The sequence below is a fragment of the Fragaria vesca genome, linkage group LG5 (genome assembly GCF_000184155.1).
Source record: "Fragaria vesca subsp. vesca linkage group LG5, FraVesHawaii_1.0, whole genome shotgun sequence".
In the NCBI taxonomy this organism is placed as follows: domain Eukaryota; kingdom Viridiplantae; phylum Streptophyta; class Magnoliopsida; order Rosales; family Rosaceae; genus Fragaria; species Fragaria vesca.
The window spans coordinates 14,570,953-14,583,395 of NC_020495.1; the positions used below are offsets into that span (position 1 = coordinate 14,570,953).

The 12,443-nt window shown below is 34.8% G+C and overlaps 2 protein-coding genes across 2 annotated transcripts; both read left to right on the top strand.

Annotated features, from left to right (window-relative positions):
• The first annotated feature begins 5,485 nt into the window (after positions 1-5,485).
• LOC101311971 (heat shock 70 kDa protein-like) lies at positions 5,486-5,842 on the top strand. The gene has a single exon (XM_004301383.1). It carries the CDS (start codon positions 5,486-5,488, stop codon positions 5,840-5,842), a length of 357 nt encoding a protein of 118 aa, XP_004301431.1.
• A 4,093-nt stretch (positions 5,843-9,935) lies between these two features.
• Positions 9,936-10,622, top strand: LOC101312261. The gene is made up of 2 exons (XM_004301384.1): positions 9,936-10,310; positions 10,383-10,622. The coding sequence occupies exons 1-2, from the start codon at positions 10,110-10,112 to the stop codon at positions 10,620-10,622; spliced, it is 441 nt and encodes a 146-aa protein (XP_004301432.1). The 5' UTR covers positions 9,936-10,109.
• The last annotated feature ends 1,821 nt before the right edge of the window (positions 10,623-12,443 follow it).

Sequence of the window (12,443 nt, forward strand, 5' to 3'; positions counted from 1 at the left end):
AGATTTATGTTCCTAAATTAAGGAATGAAATTATAATTGAAATTTTTAGAGTGAAAAGTAATTATAATGAGTATTTTTTTTTAAGAGATAATGAGTTTTTGTTGATCGATAAAGAAAAAAGATTGGAGGTCTAGTAAGTGAATAAGATGTGTAATGAGCAATATATTGAAATATATGTGAATATTATAAACATGGATATTTTAGAAATTTAAATGGAGGTCTAGTGAGCAAATGCTAATATTTAAAAGTAAAATGGAGATGTGGAGAGAATGAGAGGTATAATGAGTAAATTTAGAGGTCCCAATATATAGCCGCACTCTAAAATGATTAATGGGTCAAAAGTCAGTGACCATTTGTGAGTTTTTGCTAAACAAAAATTATTGCTTATTTATTCGCACCCGAAAAATGGGAGTGACATCAAATTTCTTGGTTTCTAGGAGGGCAAAGGTCATAGATCTCAAACATGTTACACCGGTTTTCCGATCAATCTATTGGTAAATAATGTATGCAGCTATTGCCATACTATCTTTTTTGTTTATTCTACAAACATTCTAATTATTAAAAGACTATATTGTTCAAGTACAAAATAATTTAAAAGTACATTAATTTTGTAAAGTGACTAAATACATAACCAATTAACGACAAAAAAAAAAACATAAACAATTAATTATAGGACTAATTTCAGTTTACTCTCATCAACTTTAGGTTGATCATCATGTTAGTCATTTTTCTTTCAATTTCATCAAAAACACCGCTTAACTTTTAATTTTCATTAGCCGTGACCAAATATCTATTTTTCATCCAATTCCCCCATCATGTAATGAATTGCATTAAGAAGAAAACCAAATTTAAAGTCGTTGAGACCACAGAAAAAGGGCAAAATTGACAAATTGCATTCAATCACAACAAAATCACTAAGGTTAGAGGTTGTGATGGGAATAGAGATATGTATTGACATAAGGAAAAATGGTTAGAAAGGTTATTTTTTTCGGAATTTGACTTTCTTCTTAATGTCACGTCATCACTTGACGGAGGAATTTGATGGAGAATGGAGGCTTGGACACGGTTCATGGAAATTGAGAGTTAAAGGGTGTTTTTGATGATTTACCTAAAGTTGATGGGGGTAAACTGAAATTAGTTCTTAATTATATTAACATAACGATATTTTTTTAGAGTATCAAAAGTTTGAAATCACACGGCCAATATCGTTTGATCTAGTGGAATAAGTCTCTTTTTGTAAGCGAGAGGTTGTAAGTTCGACTTACAATAGACTCGTTGTAGCTTATTAACTGTGTATTTGATAAAAAAAAAAAACATTTTATTACGAATTCATAGATTGTCTTCAAGGTGAAGAGTTGTCCCTTTTCTCCCTCGAGTCTGATATACAACTGATATGAGCATGATTAGACATTATTTATATCAAATTATCCTATGCTTTCTTTGTGTGTTTGATGTGTTTTTCTAGTTATTTACTTTGTTTATATGTTTTCTAGGTATTTCTAAAAAGAAAATAAGGAAAAGAGAAATTAGAAAGCAAATTAAATTCAGAAATCTGCCTCTTCATATCAACTGATTTCGACATGCACCGAAGACAACTTAGAATGAACTAGGTGATGAATCTTATATGAATGGAAATCTACGTATGTCCTCTTTCCATAATTTTTTCTGGATCGTGAATATAATTTTTCTAGAGTTATGGTCGATTTTGTACCAGAAGGTAATTTGCGCGTGAATTTGACTTTTGATGGGAATTTGTGTTTTATGGCACAAATCACACCAGAAAGCCCACGAACGAGGTACTTCATAACTCGACTTATTATATCGATGTGATGTAGATGATGAAGAAATAGATGAGGTGTACTTCCATTTGTCCTAGATATATGCACCAATCAGAATAAAGGAAACATAAGTCAAGAAGAATTGGTTGAATGAAGCATTTTAAAAGTCCTAAGCCATCATCTCTTGTGCTCTTCATTCTCTCCTCCTCCCCATTCTTCTGTATTTTTTCTTTATTATGTTTATTTAGGTTTTTCTTAGTTAGAGAGTTGTTGAATCCCTAGACATGATCAATAATATTACTTGACATTCAGTTTGTTTTTCTATTAGTTCAAATGAGGTTTTGTTTATATCTTCCTTGAGTAACAAAACCTAGAGAAAAAGCATAGCGTCTCTCTCTAAGGTGTAGAAAGAGAAACCAGATCTAGAAACTCCCCTCCCCCTCTCTTGGCCAGATCTTGATCCTCCTGGATCTAGATCGAAAGCTTTAGAAATGGGGATGCCACTCTTACTCAAGTTTTGACATTTTTTTCTTTCATCTTCAAGTTGCATCTCCTTTCTCTGGTTTTTTCAAATCTGCTCTCATCTTTTTAAGGTGATTTTGTACCTTTTATGTGGTTAATCCTAGCTCTATCCAAATCAGGAGAGCATTGCTCCTCACTTTCTCTTCTCTTTTCTTTTCACTGCCAGTCAACCTCAAACGTTTCCAGATCAAGAATTACTCAACCCCTTAATAAATATCTTCTATCTTCTCTCAACCCGCAAACAGGTTCTTATGGCTGCAATGTCAAAGTGTAAGTCACTCACCTATGAGAATATTGGTCCTCACACATGGGTAACACCCCCCCTCCAAATCTCCTTTGTTATTGTTTGTGTTCTGGTTCTATGATATGGATCTCTGATCCTTCTTGGCAGCTATGGTTCCTTCTTGGTCACGATGGTGGAGAAAACGTTCTTGTTGTGAAAGATCTCATATGTGACAACACGACCCTGAATTTACAGAAAAATAAAATCGAGTTTCAATGGGAATCAAAGAATTTTCAATCAAATACATCAACTTTTAAATATGAGGTTCTTGATTAATCGAATTCTCCAAAATTTCTACCTTCGTTGCTTAACCAAAACCCCATTTTATTCATCTCTAGATTTATCTTGAGAAGCTGCGCTTATTCACTTTGTCTCGATCTTATTCGATGAACTCGTCTAAGGCTTATCTTAGTGATCAATGCCACAACAACGTCAAAGATATCGAGATGAAGTTCTCACCTCTAATGCGACACCGGGAGAAGACCAGAATACCGAGAAAAGGTTCTAGTCTCCCTTAAGTTGTTTTGTAGTGACGGAGCCACCGCCGTCCAGTTGATTCTCGGTGTCTTAATGGTGGATATGACTTCATCTCGGTGTCTCCAACATCTTTGTGTTGTTGTTTTGAGAAGAAACTCCTGGAGATATAAAATCGAGTAGGGGAAAAAGTTTCCAGGTTCGCCGGCGAGTTCGAGATTCTGGCAACGGCTGCAAGCAAGACCGATGACGATAGCTTCGCCTCCTCGTCCTTGTCCTTTCTGTGGTACTAATTTTTTAAGAGAAACTTTAAGGAAGGAGAATTGAAGATAATAAGTTTTGGGTTTTTAAGCGAGGGTTTGGCGTTTTACGTTGAACTTTGAATTTAATTTAATGTCAAAGTTAGTATATGTAGCTCTACCTCTTTATATAACTAAATTTGAGTTTAGTTAAGTTTTGGAGAATTTGATTCGGGTAGTGTCGACCACCGTGTGTTGTCACTGTGTACGACAGCGGTGGTAGTTGAATTTTGAATTATCTCGATTAAAATTTTGTTTTTACTTAGTATCAACTTGGGTCAGGATATTACAACATCCCTTTGGTTTTTGGTTATCATTTTCTTTGTATATTGGGTTTTGAATTGTATCGGTTCATCAATATGGAGCTATTGGATATTCTGTTTCAAGCGATTGCTCGGCGATAGCGTGTGGCCGGAAGCGCGACATGGAGAGTAATAGCTAGAGTTTCTATAATGGGTCACCACCTTTGCTTAGTTTATTTTATGCTTATTTTAATAATTAATTTTCTAATACTAGGTCTCTTTGAGCCTTCTATTTTTTTTTAGTAAGTAAAAATATATCATATTTGATTTATCCTTTGTAAAAGTCATCAGTGAATCTCCCAATAACTAAGGGATTTCCAAAAATATTTTGAAGTCTTGTATCCCCAAAACATATATTGGCCATTTACATCAACCAGTTAAGCCATACCACATATCCTATAACTTCCATAAACTCATATACTGACTTAGAAGAAGACTTTTGCGCTACGATCCACTTGATTACAGATATAATTATAAGAATAACCCCAAAGCATATTATACTACTGATTTTCCTGCCAAGCAAGTAAAATATCATTTGCTTTATAGTATTGCCAATATTTTTTCAAAGTGTAGGCAAGAACATCCTTCAAAGTATCTGAAACCTTCTTTAGACCAGGATCCTCTTCCAAAGTTACAGTAACATTCTCCAAGGTCTCAGTAATCAGAACCACCTCCAAAGTATCAGTGATACCAGTCCCCTGAGTTACATTACCGCTTAGGTTACTGCTCATGACATTCTTCCATATTTCTTGATCTTCTAACTTATATGTTGCTTTTTCTGATTTCATTTTTGTTATTTCCATAGCACTCAACCTTCCAATATCACCACTTATTGACAAATCTTTGTCCTCATCGCCTTGTGCAAATAGACTAAGAATGTCGTTTGTATCTGTCTTGGCTATAACAATCACAATGTCACAACACTTACTGCATAGCTCAAACTCCCCCAACAAGTTGTAGGTGTCTTTACATTTCCCACTTTCAACCTTACCTACCACATTATTATCCCCTTCAAATATCTCTAGCACGATTCTTTTTTCATTTGGCTTCAATAAAAATGGTTAACACATAGGATGAAAGAGTGACGATAATCGATTTTGGTTTTTGGTTTTAAAAAACAATAATATTAAAGCTAGCAAGGAAGGAAGTATCCACCTTCAATAATCATACACAACATAACTTATCCAATTTGAAACCAATTAACTCAGATGAAGATGCTCAGGTTGACTCAGTATGCTTGAACACAAGTTATTATCTTGTCTTATTTCGTATGCTAGTCAGGAAGTGCTCTACACCTAAACTATTCTCAAGAAATGCAACCTAAATATGCATTTATTAGATTTAACATGCAGAGACCATGAAGTTGTATAAGGGTTTGAGACATCACAAGACATGCTAAACCTAGGAATTTGTTTATTTGCTATTAAAAACTAACAATTGTTTCTCTATATATATAGTTTGAGCAGTCTGATATTGATCTAGGCATCAAACCATCAAAACAATTAAATTCCAACATGTATACGAAGAGTGCACTCAAAGCAAACAAGCAAAAAATTCATCAATAAACAAACAGTGAACAAAACCACATAATTTTTTTTTATCAAGGGGATCAACTACGCTGCCCCAAAGCTAGCACAAAGGGCTGAAAAGAAAGAACTTCTAACCAGCTTGATGCACAAGCCTAACGAGACAAGAAACTAGAAGGAAAATTAATATGTTTGCTTGTCAGTGATAACTAACTAGACAAGGAAGAAATATGACTTACCAGTTGTTTCAGTGAATTACAAGAACCAAAAAAAGAAGTTTAGTTGTGAAGAGATCACTGCCATGACCATCTCGAAGTTGCAACAACTTGCAGAAGATGATCTAGGTTGCCTTGTCAAGGAGATAGTGATCACTGTGCCTTCATTCTTCACCAATCTTCAGAGAAAATCGATGATTGATGCCGATACTATAACCGGTCTTGATGTGCTCCAAATCCTAAATGAGGGATCCGCATTGGCTATACACTATGCGGTAGAGAAACAAGTGTCCAGGAAGAAAAGAATATTGATTTTGGACATTAGTGCAGAGACAGTTGATGTATCTATTTGTATGTTGGAGAAAGGACTGTGTGAAGTGGTGGCTACTGTAGGAGATACATCTCTAGGAGGTGTGGATTTTGACAACAAGATTCTAGAATAATAAGAATATTGTGTGGGGGATATTAAGAAGAAACTGAGGATGAACATAAGAGAAAAAAAAAGGCTTTGATAATGTTGAAGATATGTTGTGAGAGAGCCAAGGTAGAGCTCTCATCTAAGAAGAATGGTTCAATTCAATTGGATTGTGATGGCATTGAGTACAGAACAAAACTCTATCGGACTATATTTGATGAACTCTGCACCAAATTGATTAAAAAGTGCATCAGGTTGGTGAACAAATGTCTAAGGGATGAACATCTAGTCAGTACCGATGTTGATGACGTTTTATTGGTAGGAGGTTGTACCAAAATTTCAGCAGTGCAGCAGAGACTAAAATCTTGCTTGAATGGTAAGGTTCGTCTTGAAGTAAAGCCACATGTGCGTTAGCCTAGAAAATCAACTCCGAATCATCTGAAAATATGTGTGCGAGTTCGTCTGTGTGTTAAGAACATCTATATAAAATTTCATTATTTTCTGAGTAGTTTAGGGTCAACTAATTAAATTTTATCTTTTTTGGTGAAGAATGAAAAAGGACATAACCTAAACAAATTGAATGAAAAAAATCATTTTTGGTAATGAAAACGCGTGACGATAATTCTCAAAAATGATGTTAGAATGAGCAAAATTTTTGATTGTTGAGTAGTAACAATAGTTACTTTTTTGACAAATTTTGAGTAGTTAGAATCTTTACTATTATGGTACGGTAAAAACCCTTATTTGCCTACTATAAACGACAATCTTAGTTTTGAATAAGGAAAATAATCGATTTCGAAATAACCGATCAACAACATTTTATTCATTTTGGTCATAAAGCTCAAATATTCATTTTGAACCACTTGCATCGTACATACATTTCGGCCACCGACTTCAAGTATATTGCAGACATCGGCCTCATGTAAATGTAAAAACTCATGTCGTTCTCCCATAAACATAATACAACCCAATATGTTCAATAATTTTATGCGAAATCTCTATTAGAATCATCAAAATTGATATCATCTTCAACGCATTCCTATGCATTGCAAAAGTATAAACAACAATTAGCTCCATTTCAAGCACCCTATGCATATCTTTAATTTCCTTCTCTTCTCTTCTCTTCTCTTCACTTCCTATGTAAGAAAAAAATAGGTTATCTAGCTCGAATGAGTATGCATTGCAAAAGTATAAACAACAATTAGCTCCATTTCAAGCACCCTATGCATATCTTTAATTTCCTTCTCTTCTCTTCTCTTCTCTTCACTTCCTATGTAAGAAAAAAATAGGTTATCTAGCTCGAATGAGTGTAACTATCAAAATATATTCATTTGTTATGCATATTGTCAATCGTTGTACAAGAAAATTGTATTGTATGTAATACTCACATTCAACTACTTATATCCGAGCATCATTCATTGTCTCCAATAAAGATATACTCTTGCGTGAATAGCTTGAGTCAATTTATATCAAACTTCACATTTAGTGGATACAATCCACAACCAAAATAAATTCTAACGATAAACACATCATAACAAATTATAAACAAAAAGCTTAGATTCATAGACCCAAAAAATAAACTTAAAGTATATGTCAGTTGATTTATTAGTTATAATTAAAGAACTTTAGAATTTGTACATTTGACAAATATGACTTACTATGAAATAAGAAGTTAAGAACAACTCTTAATCAATCAATTAGAAGTTTAAAAGACTAAACAAAACTAGATGAAAAAGAATTAGATAACAATTGAAACCATATAATTAATTCAACGTCGACATAACAATTGAAACTTAAAAAAAAAAAATAGCTTCACATGATTGATGCAAAACTAAAAAGCTAGAATATGTTTAGCCTGAATATATAAAAGTATCTATGAGATCGTGTATGTGTTGGACATTGAATGTAAGATATTATTTGTTAAACACTTCATACCTACGTTTCATGCATTTTCATTCTCTATTTAGTTTTCATTTTCTAAGTAAAATAAGGATTATCTTTTCTTATATATTTCCTAAAAACTTCTTGATTTAGCCGCAAAAATTTTTCATTAAATCTTTACGGAGATGTGACGACTCAAAATTTTAAATACCTAAACTAGTATACTTATTTTCTTTTACTCTAAATTGTTGGTGTATATTTATATATGAATTAAATTCAGTTTAACCCATTGTGGTTTAGAGGTGAATTCATGTTAGTCCCTAAACTTTCAATTTCATCAGATTACCCCCCGAGCGCTTGTTTTTCTGGTAATTTAGCTTCTTAACCCCCAAAACGTCATCACATGTCATCAAATTTCAACGTCCTAATTGGACGGAGCATGAGTAATAGGAGACTGCAGATAGAAAAATAAGAGCTCATGGGGTAATCTGATGAAATTGAAAGTTTAGGGACTAACATGAATTCACCTCTAAACCACAGTGGGGTAAACTGAATTTAATTCTTTATATATAGTATTATACATGCTGAAATTTATCTAGTTGTTTTGTTTTCATTTCATTTTATTTTGGGTTAGACAAGAGTGTTCAGCTCATGACCCAACACCCGTTTAACCCAAACCTGAGCCCAAACATCTTTTAGGAAGAAAAAATTATTGTCGTAGAAAGTAACAGAATGATGCCCAGAATTCACCTTCTGCTTCTTCTCCTCCGCCTTTTGCTTCTTCTCCTCTGCCTTCTACTTCTTCTTCTTCTTTTTCATTGACTTCTTCTTTCTCCCGACCATATGCTTCCTAATCTGAAACCTTGCTGCGAAGAAACCCAGAAACTGTTCTACGAAAAAGATTAAACAATAGCACCCGCCATGGAGAAGCATGAGATGTCAAATTCCTAGAGATCAGTTGATGATTCCTTGAAGTTATATAGCATGAGGTGGAACCCTAGGGGTCTAGTCTAGTACCTAAATGGGTAAGATTTCGATTGTACAATTCAATTTTGCTTCTTTTATTCTTGTCTTGGACACCAAGTTCTATCTCCTTTTCAAACCCTATAAATAGTCTAGGCATTCTGAGTCCATATGGTTCCTTGAGTTTACTGATAGAGAGAAAAGAGAGAAGAATGTTTTTGAAGTAGACGAGATATAGGAAGAGTTAAGGTATGAACTTCTCTCCTTTCAATTCAATTTGATTCTACTTTCTTTTTCTCTAGTTTATATGAGTTGTTGTTAGAAGTTAGAACTGATCAAATTATTTGATTACTAAGATGGATAGAATTGAGACATGTTTATTAGTTAAATCGTATTCAAGTTGTTATTTTGCTACTGTTGGTTAGATTAACTATTATTAGTGTTCATTTTGTTCTATTCCAATTTCTTTTATATTTTGATTATGAAAATTCTATTTCATAATTAAAATATGAGTCACACCTCAAAAAAAAAAATTACAAAAAAATAATTTGCATTTGACAAGAGATCTCGACAATATTTTCTTTTGATGTTCTAGGGGTTTTTTTTTAAAATTTTTTATTCTTAATTTACGTTTCCTTTTCATATCATGCATGGATGCTTTGCTACAATTATCTTGAGTTTTATGATAATTACATAATTTTTCTTCACGAAGAAAGTTGTTATGCATTCTTTACTAAATTGGATGTTATGTTCTTCATGCAGTTGTTGAAGAGATCAAACATATTTTTTTGTTTTATTTCTCACACTTATTTTTTTGCTACAATTATCTTGAGTTTTATGATAATTACATAATTTTTCTTCACCAAGAAAGTTGTTATGCATAATTTACTAAATTGAATGTTGTGTTCTTCATGCAGTTGTTGAAGAGATCTAACATATTTTTTTGTTTTATTTCTCACACTTATTTTGCACGCAGGGATATAATGAGGAGACTTATTGTTTCAACTTAGGTGAGGATAAGCGTATGTTTTTTGGTATTGATTTCATCATCCTTTTGACTAGACTGAAGTTTTCAGAGAGTGTGGTAAGAAAAAAGGATGGCGATCCATTAGGCGAAACTGCTAGTGGACAAACATCGGTGGATGGGTTGGGTTGGATTGATACCAAGTTTATTAATGGTAAAAGTATTAAACTAGAAGGGTTGAAGAAATTTATGAAAGTTGGAGATCAAAATTTAGAGCATTGTGTGAATGCCTACATTTTGTTTCTTGTGGGTACAGTCATAGTGGCTACTAGTTACGCGTAAAGGGCCCTTGACATATTTAAATTGCATTAAGAATGGGATGTTTAAGGAATATGCTTGAGGATTAGCATTGTTATCCAACATGCATCATTATTTACGAGAGGAGAAGCAGGATTAGAAGCATAATAATGTGTGCACATACCTATGTATGCTCTTCTTTTTTGAGCATCTTCCTAGTCTTAGAGATGCATTCTTTACCGAGGAAGGGGATTTGATTTTTTCTGAGACGGATTCTCTATTTGCTGAATTCCCTTTGGGCTTGAGCTGGGCGCCTTACGTCCAAAGAATACTTAGAAACAGACGCAACCCCTTGGAGATCGATTACATATTTGTCATGGCTAATAGTGAGGTACATTTTCACTTTTACCTTTAACTTCTTCTTTTTTATCTTCATACTATTCATGTTTGTTTTTTTTAATAGATTACTAGGAACGCGTGTAAGAGGTTTGGTGAAAACTTCCTCCCCGTGAATATTAAGGGGTATTTTGAGATGAGATTCTATAGGGGTCCCCTCATTGATCCGATGCACAACAGTAACAAAGGCTATCAGCATCGGCCCAATTACTGCCCCAAGCACTTTGGGGTTAATTTTGTGGTTTATAAACATTGTCCGGATATTGTCTTACCATATAAAGGCGTAGCATCAAGGGAGGAACAATGACGCAACTAGAAGAACTGCCTGATTCAACTTCTAGCTCTTGGTTAGTGTCCTTTTTTATGTATTCTTGTTTGTTTTTTTTTTTTTTAGAAAAAAATTGAGTTTGAATAATTAAGTCTGCTTTTTTTAAATAAAAAAAAAATGAATCTACATTTTTTTAATATAGGTACCTCTCATGTTGATAAGCCCGCCTCTAGTTCTCAACCCCTCAGTGTGGTTGATAAGCCCGCCTCCAGTTCTCAACCCCTCAATGTTGAGGTAATCAAAGACTTAATCCGGTCAAATTACACACGAGAGGCTATTTTAGCCCTTAATGCTACCGAATTTGCATATAATGAGACTTATCAATTGTTGGTATAAGGTAATATTTAGAATTCAAACTTGTTATTTTATCCTTGACTTTTTTTTTGGGCGTTAGCTCACTTTATACTTTATTTTGCTTGAAAAATGAAGATGATGGTGGTGATGATTATCTAGACAATAGTGCTGGAAACGGTGAGCTACTGTTTCTGTTTTTTTTTTTATCTGAATCACATTAAAAAGTTCACTGCGAACTAATTTTTTTTTTTTTGTTAACTAACTAACCAACTTTATTTTGTTTAGGGAAGCAAAATGAAGATAGTGTGTCACATCCTGACCCTTATACTTTTACCTTATTTACTAGCGTGATTATAATAAGAATTTTACCGTCTCGATCTTTGAGTTAATAGTTTAATTGGTCCCTAGAGGGGTTTCGGGGACGATTATGTGCGGAGGATTATTCGTATGAGGAAAATATGACGACGGTAAAAATAGTAAATTTTAGCTAGTAAAAGGTAATTTTTATTCGGGTATTATTTTTCGGGGTGTTTTATTTGTAGGAGTTGGGTATATTAGTGTTGTTGGACCGGGTGTAGAGGCCCATTTTCTCTTTTCTCTTTTTCTCCTCTTTTCTCCTCCCGGTTCTCTCTCCCCCGAGCCCTCCCGCCGTCCGGAATTCCAACCGCCTGACCGCCGCCGTCCGGCCGCCCCAGACCGCCGCACCGGTCCCAATCGATCGGTCTCTGACCCAGCTATCTTCTAGGACCGGTAGCAGCCCCCCTAGCGCCGCCGTGAGAGAGCGGTGCCGCCCGAAAGGATAGGCTGCCCCGAACTTCCGGTCGCCGGAACTCCCTCCTCCGGCCACCAATCCGGGCAAGCTTGGTACGGTTTTGTAGCCCTCCTCCCGTGCAGCAACCCCTCCAAGCAGCTCCCTCCCTCTTGAGCTAGGTAAGGAGAAATGTGGAGTTGAAATTTCTAGGGCTTTTAAGTTGTTTTCGTTCGATTAGCCTAGTTAGGCTTGGAATTGGGTGATGTGTTGGTCATGAAAGTTGTAGAGGAGATTGAGAGGAAGATTCTGTTAAAATTTGGTAGCATTTGCAGGTCGCCGGAGTTGGTCGCCGGCCGCTGCTGTTTTGGGAAATTTTGTGGTTTTTGTATGTAGAATATTAAGAAGATATTATTGAGGTGAATTTTGGAATTTTTGGATGAGATTTGGATAGGTTTGTGAATTTCCGAAGTTTGGTATTTTTGGCGGTTAATTAATGTAGAATCCGGCCGTAGGATTTAAGTCGTATTTTGAGGAGGTGGTATTTACGACTGTTGAATATGATATTTAAGTTCGGATCGTTCCGATTTAAGATTATCGAAGTTAGGCAATGATGAGCGTATTTATGGCTCTCGGGTAATTTTGCCTATTTTGATTAAATATTTGATTATTGGTTGGGAAATTAATATTATATTTGGAACAGGACGTGAGGAGGCTCGAGCAGACGAGGCCCCAGATCGACATCAGGCTTAGGCCTA